The following is a 19,750-nucleotide window of genomic DNA, read 5'->3' as shown; positions in this document are numbered from 1 at the left end:
AGTGGCATTCCGGATCCTGCCAACAACGATGACCAGAGAACCGTAGGATTTGGCTGCGGCGGCAGTTGCTGTGTGGAGGAAGTTCCAGCGCCGTTCTCCCGATTTGACGACAGCAAAGGAAAGTCGCCGTTATTGAAAACCGGACCCTTGTTGGATTTTCTTCCAGGCTGATGATTCTGCGATGCACGTTTTCGTATTTGTTTATACTCCTCCCTCTTGCGACACTGCTTGTCGGTAGACCGATGACCTTCACCGCAATGAATACATTTCAATACGGCGTCTCCTTCTGCAGGGCAGCTAGACGTTAAATGCACCTGACCGCAGTTGTTGCATCTCGGTTGAAGATGGCAGTTGCGTGTACCGTGTCCGAAGTTCAGGCAGCGCATACACTGGGTGACGTCACGGTTTGTACCACGGTACGGTTCCCAGCTCACGATCATACTGCTGATGGATCTAACTGCTTTCAAAGCGTTCAGTGTCACTGTACCTTTTTTTAAATGCACAAGGTACAAACAATCGCGATACTTGTTGGTGACATCCTTCCTAGTCATCGGGAAAACAGCAACCGGTTGGAGCTTGTATCGTTCGGCCAGCTCCGATGCGATGTCATTACCGCTCATCAGCGGTAAACCACGTACCACTGCTTTGAATGGCTTTTCCGTTGCCAAATTCTTAGCCTTTACGTACTCGGATTTGGTATGCAACATCACCTTGATGCCGATACCACACAGCTTGAATTCGGCTTGAATTCCATTTCGAATCAGTTCACGCTGTAACGTTGCGAGCGGGACTGATTTCACCATCAGCGGTGGAAGTTTCACTTTAGCTTCTTCTTCTTCTTCGGGCAGTTCATCGAGAGGGCCACCGAATCCGTTGACATCGCTTACGTTGGTTGCGGTACGATTGCTTCTTATTTCCGAACGAGCGGAGTGCACTGACATCATATCACCAATTGTGGATTGATTCTGGTTCTGGTTTTGAATAACCACACGCGGACTGGGTGTGTTATTTTTGTTACGCTTAGGATTCGCCTTGGGACTAGCTTTTGAGCCTCCCGAGCGGCGTCTACGTTTCGCCATAAAAACTCAACAACGAACGAACAAACGCGAGAGAACGGAAACACGTCTGAACACGTTCAACTATCGACAAAGAATCATCTGACTCAATCACGACTTACTTTACTATGGGGCGCCTTTTCAAAATTAGCCATATGGAAGAATGGGCAGAACTTAATCGCGAATATCTCGACTTGTATTAATGGTAGCAACATAATTCTTTCACCATTTCATCAAAAATATGATCAGGAATTCAGGATAATATTTTGAACAGTGTGCGATAACCACAAACAACTCAAAAATTAAGTTTTCTTAAAATTTGAAAACAACGCGGAAAACTTTTTACTTTCGCTTGGGTTTTTCGCGCAAGGACGACGATTTTGAGATAGTCAGGCACATATCTTCAACTGAATGCGTATAAAAGGGGAACCGTGGTCGAAAATCGATCATTTCTTTTCGTGCGTTCGATGGAAGCAGACGTCGTGGGAGTGGAATCATCAACCAGCAGCGACAGAGAATGCACCTTCTGCGTGGTTAATAAAAACCTCAAACGCTCAGGTCGCATCTCTCATTCGCTTGCTGGCCATCGAAGCGCGTGGACCAGCCAGCAGCAGCAGCGGGAGTTAACCAGCAGCGAGAGAGAATGCACCTTCTGCGTGGTTAATAAAAACCTCAAACGCTCAGGTCGCATCTCTCATTCGCTTGCTGGCCACCAAGGCGAGAACCAGCAGCGACTGAAACTGGATTCTGAGTCTGTTATTGGATCTAAATTTAGGTCTTGAACTCAGGGTCCAGTTCTCTATTCCAGACTTCTATTCGGTTGTTCTTTAAACCATAATAATACTCCTAAAGAATTATGCGGAATTTACTTTACTGAACCTCTATACAACCCATTTTTTATTCATGGCGAAAAATCGTCTTCAAATTTCAGAGCTTAGTTCCGGAATATGAGTTTAGAATTCAGAGTCTGCGGGCTGAACTGGATTCTGGAAAATGATTGTAGTTCTAGAACTAAAATCCAACTGAGTTCTGAGTCTGTTCTATGTTCTAAATTTAATTCTTGAACTCAGATCCAGTTATTAATTTCAGAATTCTTCAAATCGGTTCTTTTGTCGTGAATACGACTTACTTTACTATGGGGTGCCTTTTCAAAATTTACCCTCTGAGAGAGTGATAAGTTTTTGATCGTGAATATCTATTGTTGTATCTAATGAATCAACATAATTCTTGCGACATGCCATCGGAAATATGATCACAATTTTATGATAAAATTTTCAGTTTTGTGACATAGTCTCAAATAATTCAAAATTTAACTTTTCTGAAATGTTTGGTATAAACGAGTATCGAAGAGGATAATTCATATGGCGCGTTTGCCTTTCTCGTATTTTTAAAGCTCATAGCTCAGTGATCTGTGAAAGGATTTATATAATCTAACTACCAATAGAATCGAAATTTTTCAATTTAAACGTGTATAGCAAAAGCATTGAAGTATTTCAATAGTACACTATTGAAAAACTTGTCTCATTTGATCCATGTCAACACCAGCCAATCAGAACGCGTTCTAAGGAAGAGAACGAAATATCTGCTGCTGTACAACAAATCGTCCGGGAAAAATGTTCCGAGAAGTGGTGAATATCGCAGTGAGTTCCTCAATTTGGTCCTTGTGAATGCTAGAAACGAATCCCTACAACATATTCATAGTTTCTTTCAATAAATTATTCAAATCCGAAATGAAATAATCGACATTAAAATTCTATATGCGGCTATTTTTATAGCCGTTAGGACCGCCCATTAGTGAAAAAGCTACAAACGAAATCACATAAAAGGAAATCTCTTAACAAAAATCCAATCAGTTTGGATTCTATCGCCACTGCGAGCAGATGTGTTTTGTGTCGTCTGCACAGCTAGTTTCGCTTTCGACAAGAGCGATTACGTCACAGCTGCCAGTCATTAGCATTGGTGAAAAAACAACGGTGGAGAGCATTGCACAAAATCAGCCGTTCTAATGGCTCTAAAAGTTTTCTAAAGAACTATTAGGATTTGTTGTTCGCAAATCGTAGGGAAATATCCTCAGTTTATTGCAAATCTAGAACAGTTTGGTTAGATTTGTGCACATTTCGCTGTGTGAAACTCACAGTAAACGAGATCAAGTGAAGCCTTCTTTGTTTTTGCGAAAAATGTTCCAGAGTTTAATGTCGTAGAGAATTACGCAATTTGACCTTTCTGAATGCTAGAAACGAGTCCCTTCAGCATATTGATAGTTTCTTTCAATAAATTATGCAAATCCGAAATGAAATAATCAACATTAAAATTCTGAATGCGGATATTTTTATAGCCGTTAGGACCGCCCATTAGTGAAAAAGCTACAAACGAAATCAGGTAGAAACAAGCCTCTCAATAAAAAGTGAAGCCTTCTTTGTTTTTGCGGAAAATGTGCAAAGGGGAATGCTTGCATAATTCATACAATTGATCAACTAATTGATATTCGGAAGTGTTAAGGAACATGTCAGTTGTTTTCGTATTCACGACATCCAGTTATGTCTCTGACATTACCCACCCGCCTTTTTTGTTTTGATAATGATAATCGTTTTGTTTTGTGACTCAACGAATAATTTTAAAGTTCAACGATCTGCACGTACATATGAGAAGATAACATCTTATTAGTAAATCCTTAGGACGTAGTTGACGCGTGCTCAACGGTTTGCCCACGCCACGACGCATAGGTATGATTTTCACTGACCGCATCGCGCGATAGCATGCATGCATTAAACCATGAAATGGACAAGAATGCACGCCGGATGCTATCTCATTTATCTAGCTTATCTAGTATTTGTCTATCAGGAATTTGAAATTATCTACAAGACGAAGTAAGCTCAACTTTCAGTAGTGATTCATTTGTGATCAAAAGACTGGTGGATGCTGAGTAAATCGGTACGGTTTCAGTATCTGATGTCTGGATCGCTTGGAAGAGACTGTAGAGTTAGTTTTAGTTATGTCTTCAAACAAAGTTCCTCCAGATGGTGGCTTCGGGTGGATTATCGTTGCTGGATGTGCACTCATTAACGTACTCAAAAACAATAGAAATCTTGGCGAAAGCTTAGCCATTGTCTATTTTGCAGATATTTAATCAATCTCTTATATCAGTTTTCGGTTTGATGTTTGGTGATTATCTAAGTTTTTTGGGAGAGAATGCCTTTGGCGCTGCTTTAGTTATGAATGTTTGTAACATATCTCTCAACTTTTCCGGTATGGTGATTATATACTTGCGAAAAAAACAAATAAAAACAAATGTACTCGTTCGACAGGTTTATTCAGTGGACCAATTATCAAAAAATTTGAAACAAGGAAAGCCACCATTATAGGAAGCTTACTAACAGGAGGAGCCCTAACCGCTTGTGCTTTTGCAACACAGATATGGCAGATTATACTCGCGTACGGTATCGCGTTTGGATTCGGACTTGGTTTGATCCAGTCGGCAACATTCGTGGCGATCAATTCATATTTCCGAAACAATAAAGGCAAAGCAGTTGGACTAGCCTTGGCTGGTACTGGACTGGGTCAAATATTAATGCCATTGCTAGTACAGTACTTACTAGACAATTTTGATTTTCGAGGAGCTACCCTGATCATTGGTGGATTGGCTTTCAATGGAGTACGACTTGTAAAGCCTGTGCGAATTTAGAACTAAAGTTCTTCTTTTCAGGTTGTTGGTGCCACTCTTTTGCAGCCGATTTCTTGGCACATGAAAAGCATTGATAAGAATTTTCAGGGAGAGAAAAGTCCACTGTTAAGGAATGGAACTTCTGAACGTCCCAAACAATCCGGCAGTGGTTGGTCTAAACTAGCTGCTCTTATGGATGTAGCAATTTTGAAAAAGGTGTCCTTTCTCAATTTGATAATTGGACTGGGACTCGCTTATACCGCTACTAGTAGTTTTTCGTTGTTTTTTCCGTATTTCTTGCAAGTTAGTGATCTGCTTTGCCTTTCGATGATATTTTCTGTTTAACGCCAATCTTCTTTGCTCTAGAAATCAGCAAATCTGGATATGCTACAGGCAGCTAACTGCATGGCAATTCTATCGACTACCGACTTACTGACAAGGATTACTGTACCGGGAATTGTGGATAAAATGAAATTCACACATCGCAACACTTTCCTGATGGCTGGTTTATGTTTAGTCATCGCACGATCGGTAATGGCAGAGATGCGGAGCATCATAGCCCTAATGGTGACTTCGGCACTGTACGGCATCTTTCGGTCGATTACAATCGTCAATCAAAACCTAACGATATCGGAATACTGTAGCGAAATGGGACTGGAAAGTATGCTCCCAAATGCATTAGGGTTCAACATGATTGCCAAAGGTGTTCTAGTATTAAGTTTAGGCCAGCTACTGGGGTGGTTCGTAGATTTTAGTGGTAGTTATTCACTGATATTGCATGCACAAAATCTGTTGCTTATTTCCACTTGTATTTTGTGGCTGTGTGAAATGTATTTTAAGCGTGAAGAAGTTAGTGTAATAAAAGTATGACTTATAAGTTTATTCGATTTTTTTATTATTAGCTTTGGATTAATTACAAATACTAGTCAAATTACTGGGTAACTCCTGGTTGTTTAAAACAACAAACCGATTAATTGCCCATCAAACCAAAAAATAGTTGTTTCAAACAGAGATATCGCTGATTCCAACCAAATATATACTTGTTACTAGAATATGGTTGTTCAAAACAAATGTTGGTTGTTTTAAAAACACATTGGTTGAATCAAACCAGAACAAATATTATCACTATATTAACTGAACAAAATCGTTTCAATTACTAGGAATTTATAAAATTTTTCAATATTTTTTCTGATTGCATAACAAATATAACAAAAATAATCATTCTGTTACAGTTATGAAACATTTCTAATTATTCAAACATTCATTTATAAACGATACTTACGTATCCAATAAGAAACAGATTGAAAATGACAAAGGAACGAAATAACCAAATTGAAATTTTTTCAACAATTAGTTGCTTAGCTTATAATTATCGTTTCTAAAATTAATATAATTTATGTCCTTTTAATGTTCTATTTAGGTTCATTTTCGTGAAGTTCACATGATCGATTGCAAATTTCTTCAAACTAAAATAAAGCCTCCGACTATTGGACTTGCGACGCTGATATTATTGGAAAAATCATCATGGTGTTTTCATATTTTATTTGCAAAAATATGAGCTTATGTTTTTATCATTTTTTGTCTTCAAGCTGTAGCCGATGTAGAATAGTTTCTGTTGAACCTAGATTATTTCTTTTGCAGTTTCTCGCAAGGTTTATCGTAGTTAACAGCTTTCTGAAAATATTGACAAGTAACCAGCTGATTGTCGTAGGTGACCAGCGATTTAGGAGAATTATACTCTATGAAATTCTAAAAAATGATCAGTTTTCTTTATTTTGCTGTGCATAAACAGAAAAAGGCAATTATATTTGGAGTATCTAGAACTTTCAGCCATACAAATAATATATCAAATTGACCTGAAGCCGAAGGAAAATACTTTAACACTTTCTTTCCTATCGCTAGAATATGTCCGAACTACGGCTTTGTTTTTTTAATATAATTGTCGGTAGCGGCTGAAGACAAATTGACTGTTTTGGACGATGTATGAAAGCAAACTGTGGAACTGAATTTTTAAATTGAACATTTAATTGAAAGCCAATTTGCAAAAACTACAATAACCTTTGGATTTCACATTAATTTTCATAACGAAAAAAGTAAATGTGCAGTTAATTTAAAGCAAAGACATCATATTAACAAGATATCCAGCTCTCACATTTCCCGAACAAATCATTGGCAACATGCTTTTTTGCGAGCATGGCGAGTCCGCATCGAATCTCGTACATAGAAGTAGGGGAGAGAAATGTCAAATTCGTGCCCGCTAAAACAGCAGCACTGCGCACCCATACAATTGCCATGATATGCTGAATGTGATGCCGCTGGATGGCGTTGCTGAACTAAAGATTGAGATCGCTCCAAGCTGACAGGGTCTGTTTAAAGTCAATGCGATACACGCAATAAAAAAGTGAATTTAACGTGGCACGCGCAGCTAGCAAATAGCTAAAAGAAAGATAACGTGGTATCGATTTTTAAAGATATCCTTGTGTTTCGAACCACTTTTTTACAATATTGCGGTTTATTAATTATATCCATCACAATCAAAACTATCAATGATTAATTGATTTGACAATAGAGTTCGAATCTCGTCTCAATGATGATTTTACGTAATATTTCATTTCTACTATTGCATATATGTATCAGTCATTTTACACATAGATACTTCGTTGGATATTGATAAAAGTTAATGTGAGTTAAGAGCGGCTAATGAATCTTAAGAATGAATAAATAAATCACCTGAATAAAAAAAAATAAATGTGACTTCATTTCATATTTCAGAACTTCTGAGAAACTCAGTACATTTTTCTAAATTGTACAGTCGAATACCTAAAAAATTAGTTCTCAATTTAAGTAAGTTTTTTGAAAGGTTTTTACTTATGGTTTTTGTAATACAACTTAGAATAGAACTTCGTTTACTTTCTCTTTTGATTATTACAGAGCTATTACTGTAATTTCTTGAAAGTTTCTAATATAAATAAAAAACTTGTAGTTTTAACTTGAAAGTTTTGCGAACAGTAAGGCGTCAGACATAAAATCAATCCGGTAAATCGTGAAAGAAAAAGTGAACAAAGAGTTTTTGTCGTGGGACTAAAGAAATTCAGTCACTTCCTATCTGTAAATTCGATAGAAAATATCTATAAAAATGAACAATATTGAACAAAACTGAAAATCATCAGCGAAATGCTTCCGTGCATTAATCAAATTCAACTATTTGAAAGAAACAACTATCGAAATACCGAATTTGAACCGATAACTTCTCGGTATGGCTTATGGCATTAGATGGCAATTTGGCCACCATCATAAATAAAATAAACCTAGAGTCCCCTGTGTAATAGTAATGTAGTTGAGCAACCCGTGACACTAAAAGCGTCCTCTGGTGTAAAATGGGTACGTAAATGTTCCTAAAATGCATGTACAAAGTTGCCTGCGCATTTAACACAACCACAGTAACATAAATCAAATAAACTATCTCCACCAGACGGGGCGTTTGGTGTCACGGGTTGCTCACCAACATTACTATTACACTGGGAAATCTATGTTTATTTGATTTATGACAGTAGCTGATAGAAAAAAGTACACTCATTTCTCACTAGAAGCGCTGTTAGCACAGACTAACAGACATGACAGTATGAGTAAATTCTTATAAAAATAATTTTTTGTGATGCGCTAGCTCCACCTATATTGTACTGCGCGAACTATTTACTATCTGTACACCCCTTGTGTTATGTACAAGTTTTTTTACTAGTCGGTTTCCCCTCTTTTGTCAACACCGATCAGCTGCTTGCAGGGATGCCTGATTTCATCAAAATATTTGAAAATGAATCGCCACAATAAATTATTGGATTACGTTGTTAATATATTTAACTTTTTCGCGATGTTGGAAGGTAACCATTTATTTGACTCAACGTTGTTCATCTAGACTATTTTTTATTGTGTTGGTAGTTTTCACCCGAAATTAAGTGGCGGCAGACCAGAAGCAAGTAAATGTTGTAACAAAACGGGTTCGATTTTGTATTGCGTTGGATGATGAGAAGTAGGCACAATTATGTATATAGTTTTGGCAATATGTATTAAATTTGTATCCTGCATGAAATTCGCATGGACGTATACAAATCAATACATTACAGGTAATTCTGTATGAATGGCAACTCTGTTGGTAAATGAAAAAAATAAACACAGTCTAGATGACAGACAGGATGTTTTTGATAGGGTAACGTGGCGCCATCATGACACATGTGAGTACTGTCCCAAATAAAGGAATATTCGAAATGACCGTTAAAATGATTGAAGAATCTAATTTGAGTGTCCTGTCTGTTAGTCTGTGCTGTTAGTGTCTTCATACAATGGGACCTATGTCTATGTTTATTTGATTTATACTACCGTCTAGTACACCAATTGTTCTAGTATTCAATCCGTCCATTAGCACAACCCTGACTGCTCGAATTGTTTCTTCATGGTAAAACAAGACTTTTCAAAAAAAATAACAAACCTGTACCGCGTAACGTCATTTCAAGCAGTGAGCAATAAAGTGCAACAGCTTTTTTTTCGTATTCAGAGCCGTTTTTGTTCCTACGTTCCATGTATTTCTGGTTTTAACTCGAAGCGTTTTATAATGTAAGTTATTTATATTAACGAGATCACGAATAAATGGTGTTAATTATGGTAAATGTTTTCCAGAATGGATAGTTTGGATGAGCTTACGAACGATCAGCTTCGGCTGAAGCTACTGGAATATGGGTTGGCAAATATGCCGGTCACGCAAACTACACGTAAAGTTTTGATCAAAAAACTTAAAAATCATATGGAAACAGCAAACAGTAAGGTTCGGCGTGAAACAGTTCACATCGTTAAATATTCTTCCGACGAAGACAGTGAAATGACGGAAGAAACTAATAAAAAACCTCAAAAGAAAGAATCCAGCAGACGGGCTACGATTGGAGGGTCAGCGGCAAAACTGTCCAAGACACTTCCAGTGATGCCGCAGCTTCCCCCACCAAAAGTGGCTGCAGCTGCAAAACCGGAAAAATTAGACCCATCTCAAAAGCGCAGATCCGGAAGGGTAACGCCAGTCCAAAACAAAGAAGAACTTACTCCAATAGTTGCTATTCCGAAAGAACCGATGATTGTAGAAAACTCCGATGATGATGAGGATATTCCACTTACCCAACTGGACAGACGTGACCGAAGTTCGAAAAGTCCTTCGCTCACCAGAGCGGAAATGGTTACCACCTCGTACATTCATCAGATGGATATCCCACCGAAGCCCACCATCACAGAAAACATGGAAATTGATCTAACCGAATCAACAGATGACGTAGAGGTGCAGTTACCTGAACCAGAACGTCCCATACGTCCTCCGGTTACTCCTACACGTGAATCACGGTATAATAGCAATGCCATATCTACGAGTACTAACAACAGAGCCACTATCGGCGGAACATCCGGATCCTCTCAAAACCGCCAGTCGGAGTTTTCTTCTTCTTTTGGACGACCATCTACTACTACTACTTCGTTCAATTATAAACCTTTTCAACCGATGCCACGTGAAGAAGTTAAACTGCAACCGACCGACTCACCGTACTTGAGCGAGTTCACAAAACGTCTTTCTCGGCTGAAAGCAGAAAATGCTCAGCTAAATGCTGTTCGAGATCATCCAATACGGCGCACGATCGCTTCCAGTTACGCATCTTCGCCACGAACAGACCGCGACTACGCGTACTCTCGGCTTTCAACTGTTTCCGGTATTGACCGTTTGGGCGAAATGAAACGAACAGGTGGCAAAGGCGAAATTAGAGCATCACTACGTCAGGTCATTCTTTCTCTGGACCAGAAATATCCGATCAAAAAGATGTTCTATCTGTTGATCGTCTCATTGTTAGTAATATTTCTGTTTGTGTTTTTCTTCTTGTAAGGAACAAGTTAGCCAGTGATTACCAGCTCGAAAGTAATAACAAGCCAAAAAAATCTGGCATTTCGGGCTGTTGTGTTGATATTGCTTTTATATTACTGTAACTCGAATGTATGGTTAATAAAAATCTTTTTAATCCTGAGCACAAAACATTTTCACATTTATTTAGTTGATAAAGTAAACGGAGCAAACCATCTCATCAATGAACATTTGAAGGGATACGTACTTACACTTGAGAAATCCATTATCGATTCCGTTGTTCGGTAATTTTTTTGACGAAAACTTTCGGTAATTAATAGAAATTACCGATATTATATGTAATGAAATTAAAATAATGTCGCTTATTTTGCTAGCAGTTAGTAGAAGATCTTAAGATCCCATGAAAACTGCTTGTTTTTTTAATCAGATCCGACTTCTGGTTTAGGAGATACAGGGTGATTACTGAAATGTGAAATTTCACATAAATTTAGCGGGTTTGTCGGGCTCACAGATTTCGATAGTCAATGACCAAATAAATTTATCAGTTTCACCGGTATTCGGTTTTCGAACCCGGAAGATACCGATTCTGACTTAAAATTTTGAAATTACATGGTGATGAGTTTTTTAAAAATTTAAATCGTCATAAAAGATGATGATACCAAAAAATCTTCAAAGTTGGACTCAAAACTATTTCAATTTATTCGTCATACTGATTCATGGACATACGAACTATTTTGGGTTATGCTGGTCACTAAATACCGTTTCTGAAAGTACCATAAGTAAGTTCCCCCTCGTTTGTCACTACGGATGCCTGATTTCATCATAATTTTTGAAAATGAATCGTCACAATAAATTATTGGGGGACGGGTATATTGTGATGGGCAACCTTTCACACAGCCTGCCTGGGTTTGATTCCCAACCCCGCACATAGGGTCAGAAAGTTTTGCTGGACCGAAGAGGTTAAAACCTCTATAATCGAAGCAAAAAAAAAACAAATTATTGGATTACGTTGATAATATATTTAACTTTTTTAGTGATGTTGGAAGGTAACCATTAATTTTTCTCAACGTTGTTCATCTAGACTATTTTTGATTGTGTTGGTAGTTTTCACCCGAAATTAAGTGGCGGCAGACCAAAAGCAATAACAAAATGGGCTCGATTTTGTATTGCGTTGGAGGATGAGAAGTAAACACAATTCTGTATTTAGTTTTGGCAATATGTATTAAATCTGAAATTCGGATGGACGTATACAAATCAATACATTACAAGTAATTCTGTATGAATGGCAACTCTATTGGTAAATGAAAAAATAAACACAGTCTAGATGACAGACAGGATGTTTTTGATAGGGTAACGTGCGATATATGCGAGTACTGTCTCAAAAAAGCATTACATTCCTTTTGTGGAGTTTGGCCTTTCCGTGTCAACAGACTTCGCTGCCGATTCTTAGTGTACAGAATCATTCACTCAACTGAAAACGAATGTTCATTCCACATGATAAATCATTCGACTGACATTGGTCTTCAAACATATTAGTTTTATCTGACGCATCTAAAAATAACGTGAAAATAAAGTGAAATTAATCTTATATCAACGTGCTTCTTACGTGATTCTCGCGAAGTCATTTTTGTTTTGAGTTTTGACAATCATGTTTGTGTTACGTGATTTTCCAGTATGCAGAAAAACGAAACAAGATGACTGGAACTAGTCGAGTTACTAACGATTTGTTAAGTGATTTGGAATTCACGAGTGATTTACTAGAAGTTTTTAGGATCTAGCTACGATAAATAAACTAACTGCCTACTTGAATAATCTTAAACAAAAATGTTAATTTTCACGTTAATTTCACGTTTTTTCACGTAAGTATATCGTCTTACAAGCATCGAATGAGCTCTTAACATTTTGATGTATTTCTATACACTCAACTGAAAACGAATGTTCATTCCACATGATAAATCATTCGACTGACATTGGTCTTCAAACATATTAGTTTTATCTGACGCATCTAAAAATAACGTGAAAATAAAGTGAAATTAATCTTATATCAACGTGCTTCTTACGTGATTCTCGCGAAGTCATTTTTGTTTTGTGTTTTGACAATCATGTTTGTGTTACGTGATTTTCCAGTATGCAGAAAAACGAAACAAGATGACTGGAACTAGTCGAGTTACTAACGATTTGTTAAGTGATTTGGAATTCACGAGTGATTTACTAGAAGTTTTTAGGATCTAGCTACGATAAATAAACTAACTGCCTACTTGAATAATCTTAAACAAAAATGTTAATTTTCACGTTAATTTCACGTTTTTTCACGTAAGTATATCGTCTTACAAGCATCGAATGAGCTCTTAACATTTTGATGTATTTCTATAGAGTGTGATCTTGATCTACATACATTGTGCACGGTTTCATTCGATGAACTAAAAGAACATTTGAATTTTTTTGCAGCAGGAGGAACCAATTGGAAATACGGTGCTATTTATGATATGATAGATGCTTGGAGGGAGCGAAATGTATATGATTTTTACTTTAATCCCGTCTTTGCAACTATTGTTTAATTTATTTTTTGTTTTCAGCAATCAGCTATCGCGGAGGAAGTTAGACTGAGTGTATGCAAGGAAAAACTGATTATTGCAAATTCGAAGGAAAGTGAAAGTTCACCTCCACAATCTTCTCTGTTCAATCAAGGGGAAACTCAAGAGTCAATCGGCTTGGACGCCGAGGAAAATCAAGTTGTGTCAACGGAAGTTGAATATCAATCTGCCGAATTGAGCCTCCGAATCACCCAGGAGAATTGTCCCAATTTCGCAGATATCATAAACAATCCGGTGCAAACAGTTCAATGTACTTCTACTGCCGAGAAAGCCGAATCGCGTTTGTGTTTGGAAAATCGTAATACATCAAATTATTCATTCGCTACGGGAGACGCAGCAGTTCCGCTATCACCCAGTGTTTTATTAGCGCTTCTGACCCAAACCAAGGAGGGGAAAGAAATAACAATATGTGCTAAGGACGGAGAACTTTCAGAGGCTAAGCAGTTTCAACTAGCTGGTGTGATCGCTCGTTATCATTTAGGTCAGTGTAAGATCACTAAAAAAGAGCTCTTGGAGAATTACGTTCGTGTTATAACCACTCTTTTTCCACACGAAAAGGCTGTAAATATAATTTATTTCTCTATATGATACGCGAATAGTTAAACTTTATATCTTGCAGGTAAATTATTACATTCCTAGAAATGGGGACCGAAAAAACTTCGGTGGCAAAGTTGCAAATAAGATAGGAAATTTGAAGCAAAAAAAGCGGAAATCTGATGCAAAAGAGGAAGAACACAGGAAAAAAATTAAGTGCAAAAAACCGATTGATACGTTGACAGATCCAGAAGTGCAAGTAGCAACTGAATGGTCAAAATTTAATTCAGAGCCATGGAGTACGGTACTGGAAATGTGGCCCAAAGCGTTTGTATGTCGTAAACAATACCTCCGATACAAAAAGCAGATAATGCAACTTTTTTTTATCGTTCGAGCACTACAAATTGCGACCGGGATATCAATTATTCGATATTGATTTTCATCTTACTAACATCGGTACACTAAGTGGATTGGAAAGGCTGGCAAGTTTTAGAGCGGGATTGATTACCTATGTAACGAAACATGCTCAGGATCCATCGGCAGACAGTTTGATTTCCGTTTCGATTGATAGTTCCTCATCTGAAGGTAATGTATAACAGTACAATTGATATCATAACACTAGCGTTATACTACGTGGTGTAAACATATGACAGATATGCTTTATGTTGTTAGTGTTAAGGTCAAAGAAAATTAAACTGGATTATTGATATTAACCTATGTTTTACAGATACCAAACTCTGCACGCTTTTGCTTGGACTTAATACAATATTACTATCGATATCTGCAGGATTGCATTTCAAACCAACTATTCTTGTAGCACAAGAGGATACAATTTTGTTCGTGCCGACAGAATAACAAATTCGTTCAAAAATCCAATCAGTTTATGCAGTCTTATGCTGAGCGTAATCTACCGATTGTACCGAAGCTCGTATTTTTAGGATCTAGCTACGATCAACTTGATGGGAGATTCTTCGTATGTTATGACACTGTGTTATATGAACTACCTTCAGCGACAAGATCTCTAGATGTACTCATAAAACTAACAGCAGCATTGGATCTACCATATTCAAAACTCTCCAAACTAGTTTGGCATTTTTTGAGTTCGTACGTGTATGAAATAGAAAAACGAGAAACCTATACCAGCATAAATAAACTAACTGCCTACTTGAATAATCTTAAACAAAAATGTTAATAAAGTGCATGCTATTCGATTGCAGTGAAAGCTTCATCAGCTGCGTCTCATATTTAGATAATCCAAAGAACTTTCACCGAACACCGGCATCTTACAGATATAGATGCACAATCCAACGATACATTTAAATCTTTTCCAAATTATATCCTTTTAAGAAGCACATATCGAATCACCAAGAATTGCGAGTAAATGCTGTCAATGATGATGGCAGTTCCTATAATTTTTCGAATATACCAGTAATAGGCCAAGCACACCAAGTAGTTTCGAATTTGTTACAAAGTACAAACTTAAAGATAGGTGATGTTCCAGAAAATCATTGTACAACAGACTATAGTAAAGCCTTATCTAATACTCATACATTTTTATCATCAGCAGCAGCTTTTACTTTGAAATTACATGCAAGAAATAATAACTGATAACACTTCATTCTTTTAATAGACCATTTTCTTCCGTGTTGAGAATAGTTTTAATATGGATATGTAAAATAGTACGTAGTTCTGGTTTGTAATAAAAGTTTAACAAAAAACTGTGTTTTTATTATGTGAAAACCATTTATTCTAAAATAAGAAATGTTTGAAAATTCAAATAAAACTCACGTAATACTAGGTTAAAATTTATATGAACATCATTTAAAATATCACGTCGTATTTATTAGGTATTTCACTTGACTATTATTATGATACGATTCACGAGTTACTTGAAAATAACTTTAAGTTTAAATGATAAACTGTATAGAAAAATATTATATAGCGTATCACATAGATAATATGTGTCGATTCCGTTGAGTGTTGCATGGCTAGTACTATGGATTCTACTGATACTAAGAGTCCTTCCAAGTCGGGGCTGTCCCAACTAAAGGGATAATCGAAATGACCGTTAAAATGATTAAAGAATTGAATTTGAGTGTCCTGTCTGTTAGTCTGTGCTAAAACATCAAAGAATATTCATGCAAAAAACATATGCGGGTTGATATAAAAGAGATATCATTTCACAGCTAGGTGTATTAAGCACGTTTTAAAAATTTCAAAGCAGAGGAGTTAGCTTGTGAAGATGATGTCCGTCCGTGGAGCCGTTCGTTGATGGAATGGATCGCATGTGCGTATGAATGTGCTATTTGAGCAGCCCGTCAATCGCTTATGAGCTCTTGCGTTCGAGCTTACATACACTGATAATTCATGCGTGCAAAATCGTACGCAATGATAAATTCAAACGAATTTTCACCTGTATGCTTTACACAGGCTTTTTAGTTTTGTATGAGCCTGAACTTATGTTCTCACATATATGCTTTAGATACATATTTAAAGCAGATATGAAACACTATTGTCTTATACAGGGTGATTTTTTGCTGGTATCTTTTTGGCAACACTGTTTTTGACAGATCACGCGTGAGTCGTGTCTTGTGTCGTTGTCAAACTTGTTCAGTTTGGTCTATAATATAATCATGAATTTAGCTTGTAAAATTGGAATCTAATTAATTAATTGTGTTCAGCGACGAAGCTCATTTCTGGTTAAATGGATACGTCAACTAGCAAAATTGCCGCGTCTGCAGTGAAGACCAGCCAGAAGTATTACAATGCATTCCAACAAAGTCACTATGTGGGTTATGGGCCGATGGCACTATTCGTGAAATGCCGGCCAAAATGTTGAAGCGAGTGTGCCAAAATCGGACCTTTCGCATTGGCCATCTGAAGTGGAGCCGCGGCCAACATTTGCATGAAATCATCTTAAAACAGTAAATTGTATTGATCGTTCTATCGATTCCAATAAAGATTCAATCACCCTTTATCTGATTTAAATGACCCTGCCGTTCCAAGACTAATTGTTCCTTATGTCAGACCCTGTCAGCTTGGAGCGATCTCAATCTTCAGTTCAGCAACGCCATCGCACGGCGTCTCATTCAACATGTCATGTCAATTGCATGGGTGCGCAGTGCTGCTATTTTGGCGCGTACGAATTTGACATTTCTCTCCCCTACTTCTATGTACGTGATTCGATGCGGACTCGCCTGAGGGCGCCATGGTCGCAAAAAAGGATGTTGCCAAAGATTTGGTCGAGAAATGTGAGAGCTGGATATCTTGTTAATATGATGTCTTTGCTTATGTATAAGGTATACCATGAGATATGGGTATCAGGAATCAGAACAAATTGGCTCAAATGGCACGTTCCCCTTGATATTTGGAGAATTGTGCCTAGCCATCAATTTATTTTAGCATCATTTTTCCGATATATAGGAGGGAAGGATTGAAGGGAAATGGTAAGGTTTGGACTAGGAGGATGGGGAAAATTGACGACATAAAAACACAAAAAAGCAGAAGTAAATTCTGCACCCCTAAGGAACTGCTGAACAATCTGCTGGGGATTACATTTAGTGGAAGCAGAAGTAAATTCTGAACCTCTACGAGGTCCCGAACAGTCTACTGTAAACCCTATTTAGGTTTGTTACGTGCGTTCTTTCTGATGAACGATGCACAGTTAATAAAACATCCAACCCCCGAGAGGATTTAGAGACTTTACAAAAGCTATACCACTCTGCACTCCCGGAAGAATGCAGAACGATTCGCAGTATGTATGAGCAGAAGTAAATTCGGTACCCCATAAGAGATGCCAAACAATCTGTTAAACCCTATTTAAGGTGAATACAGAAAGGATTCATTCACTCCAGGAAGAACGATGAACCCTTCTGACTATAGCTCCTTATCACATTGGGTAAGAAACGAGAGAATATATTTTTGCTGGCATGTTCGGATGCTGCCCAAGAACAAATCCTGTGCCTTATCCAACCAGTTGAAAGTGGTAAAGCTGGTTTCGGACCAACGAAATCATTCGTTGCACCAACTCTAGCCAACTCATCAGCCCATTCACCCCCAGTAATACCAGAACGGCCGGGTACCCATAAGAAGTAAACAGCATTTGAGATGCTAAGGTCTTCAATTCGAGTTCGACATGCGATCACTAGAGTCGACCGTGAATCATTCGAACTGAGAGCTTTAAAGCTGCCTGACTGTCGGAAAAAAAATTAACTCGTCTACCACAGATCCTCTGCCGAAGCGCTGATTGCATTCAACACAGAATCGCGTAGACTTCTGCTTCGAACACAGTACAGCATCTACCAAGTGAACGAGACCGCTTCAGCCTCACTTTACGACAGTAGACACCAGCACCAGCACGACCATTCAACAGAGAACCGTCCGTACTACAAACCATGTGTTCATCAAGCTGTCGTTCCAAACAACCAGTCAACCATTCCTCACGAAGAGGACAGCTCACATTGAATGTTCTGAAAGGAAAACCGCATGTGAGAGTCAGGTCACTAGGAGCGAGTAAATACTCATCCCTGGCAATCACCAGAGACCACAAGCGAATGTGGCCAGTAGCATAATCCAAAAGGGTCACTGTTCCAAAGCCCTGAAACCCTAAGACTGTATGCACAAGACAATGCTTCTTGTTCCAGGAACACATGTAGTGGTTCAATGCACAGCAGCGCCTCTAGAGCAGCAGCAGGAGTTGTCGCGAATGCTCACGTCATCGCCACCAGGACCATCCCTTGGAGACGACTCAGCTTCTACCGAACTGCCGCAACCTCTCCCTTCTGCCACCATACAAGACATCTGCATGCTAAAATTGGTCCAACGACAGTTGTGTAGATCCAATGAATGTATCTGGGTTTAAGTCCCCATGACCCTCCAAAAGCTCGTCTGCATTGGCCGAAAGCCATGCAAGCTTTCTCAATCCTGAAGTCAATTTGACCAGAACAATTCAGTTTGGAATCAAGAAAAACCCCGACGTATTTAACTTGATCAACCACAGCGACCTTCGAACCGAAGAACTGCAACGGACGAGCTCCTGTGATTATCCCACGATGAGTGAAAAGCACCATTGATGTTTGCCCGGATTTACAGATAATCCAGCCTGACAACATTAACTGCATTAAATCAAAGAGAGTGGTAATGCTTATACCGGTCATCAATGTATAATAATCGTCGGTAAAACCATAAGTCGGAAATCCAAGGTTATCAAGTTTCCTTCACAAACCATCAGCGACTAGAATCCATAAAAGTGAGGATAGTACACCACCTTGAGGACACATACAGACACTTAGCTTTGTAATCTCTGCTTGCCGAAGCAACGAACAAAGAAGTCGATTGCCAAGCATTGCGTGTATCCAGTAAGGGAAAAATCCAAGATATTCCGTTCACGACTGCATTGTTTAACCTCCTGCAGCCATTCAGTCCTCGGCACGGAAATACACCTTAACTTAGGAGTATAACTATAATTTTTTTTTCGAGATTACACCAGATCTGGACGTTAATGCATTCTAAGATATTTGCATCTAAAAAAATTTTCCTTAAGTTTTGCGGTTTTTCTACGCGGATTTCCCAAGTTACGCGTTTTTTTTTTGCTGTACGTATCCCCAGCGTAAAAAGGAACCTCAGTGTAAAATTGGTGACTGTGTTCGAGATAAGGCTACTATATTAGATTTCATTACATTACAATACTTCATAATTATGCGATAGATTTTGCAAGGTGATCGGAAATAGCTTCCTAACTCCGATTAGTGGAGAACGGAAAACATCTTCTAAATTTGTAGTTTACTTTGGTTATACTGATTTTGGTTTCAGGTTCCGGAAGTAGCGGTGAAAAATTCCAAAACGAAGCTCACATCAATTTCTCAGAGATGATTTGAGGTTTGGGAACAGATAATAGTTCTAGGAAGTCAAATCTGGTGAACAAGGTGGATTTTTCCGACCCATTGAGTCTCCCTTAATGCACTCGTGCCGATGTCAGTTAAAACATGTATTCGAAGTGGCCTGCGTTCGTATTTTCAGTTATAAA

At 38.1% G+C, this 19,750-nt stretch overlaps 3 protein-coding genes and 1 long non-coding RNA gene across 4 annotated transcripts; 3 read left to right on the top strand and 1 right to left on the bottom strand.

Moving 5' to 3' along the window:
* Positions 1-3,968: 3,968 nt before the first annotated feature.
* Positions 3,969-5,586, top strand: LOC131434338 (monocarboxylate transporter 12). The gene is made up of 5 exons (XM_058601005.1): positions 3,969-4,119; positions 4,175-4,301; positions 4,361-4,707; positions 4,759-5,019; positions 5,083-5,586. Exons 1-5 carry the CDS (start codon positions 4,048-4,050, stop codon positions 5,584-5,586), a joined length of 1,311 nt encoding a protein of 436 aa, XP_058456988.1. The 5' UTR covers positions 3,969-4,047.
* Positions 5,587-9,191: 3,605 nt separating this feature from the next.
* LOC131438264 (otefin) lies at positions 9,192-10,755 on the top strand. The gene is made up of 2 exons (XM_058608142.1): positions 9,192-9,324; positions 9,388-10,755. Exon 2 carries the CDS (start codon positions 9,389-9,391, stop codon positions 10,619-10,621), a length of 1,233 nt encoding a protein of 410 aa, XP_058464125.1. The 5' UTR covers positions 9,192-9,324; position 9,388; the 3' UTR covers positions 10,622-10,755.
* A 1,022-nt stretch (positions 10,756-11,777) lies between these two features.
* Positions 11,778-12,697, bottom strand: LOC131438409 (uncharacterized). Its single transcript, XR_009230933.1, has 3 exons — positions 12,658-12,697; positions 12,204-12,602; positions 11,778-12,148 (listed from the first exon to the last, which is right to left on the bottom strand). It is a non-coding gene; the product is annotated as an uncharacterized LOC131438409 (long non-coding RNA).
* Positions 12,698-12,769: 72 nt separating this feature from the next.
* On the top strand, positions 12,770-15,413 carry LOC131438408 (uncharacterized). The gene is made up of 6 exons (XM_058608422.1): positions 12,770-12,910; positions 13,046-13,110; positions 13,174-13,752; positions 13,811-14,056; positions 14,121-14,310; positions 14,453-15,413. Exons 2-6 carry the CDS (start codon positions 13,084-13,086, stop codon positions 14,578-14,580), a joined length of 1,170 nt encoding a protein of 389 aa, XP_058464405.1. The 5' UTR covers positions 12,770-12,910; positions 13,046-13,083; the 3' UTR covers positions 14,581-15,413.
* Positions 15,414-19,750: the final 4,337 nt, after the last annotated feature.

The sequence above is a fragment of the Malaya genurostris genome, chromosome 3 (assembly GCF_030247185.1).
Source record: "Malaya genurostris strain Urasoe2022 chromosome 3, Malgen_1.1, whole genome shotgun sequence".
NCBI classification, from domain to species: domain Eukaryota; kingdom Metazoa; phylum Arthropoda; class Insecta; order Diptera; family Culicidae; genus Malaya; species Malaya genurostris.
The sequence above is the reverse complement of the archived record's forward strand: the minus strand, read 5'-3'. Positions and strand labels throughout refer to the sequence as shown.

Coding starts and splice junctions, on each gene's coding strand:
- LOC131438408 (XM_058608422.1), top strand. CDS start 13,084: ATGATAGATGCTTGGAGGGAGCGAAAT. Junction 13,111..13,173: donor ATGCTTGGAGGGAGCGAAAT/GTATATGATTTT, acceptor TTTTGTTTTCAG/CAATCAGCTATCGCGGAGGA. Junction 13,753..13,810: donor TTTTTCCACACGAAAAGGCT/GTAAATATAATT, acceptor TATATCTTGCAG/GTAAATTATTACATTCCTAG.
- LOC131434338 (XM_058601005.1), top strand. CDS start 4,048: ATGTCTTCAAACAAAGTTCCTCCAGATGGTGGCTTCGGGTGGATTATC. Junction 4,708..4,758: donor GTGGATTGGCTTTCAATGGA/GTACGACTTGTA, acceptor TCTTCTTTTCAG/GTTGTTGGTGCCACTCTTTT. Junction 5,020..5,082: donor TTTTTCCGTATTTCTTGCAA/GTTAGTGATCTG, acceptor TCTTTGCTCTAG/AAATCAGCAAATCTGGATAT.
- LOC131438264 (XM_058608142.1), top strand. CDS start 9,389: ATGGATAGTTTGGATGAGCTTACGAACGATCAGCTTCGGCTGAAGCTA.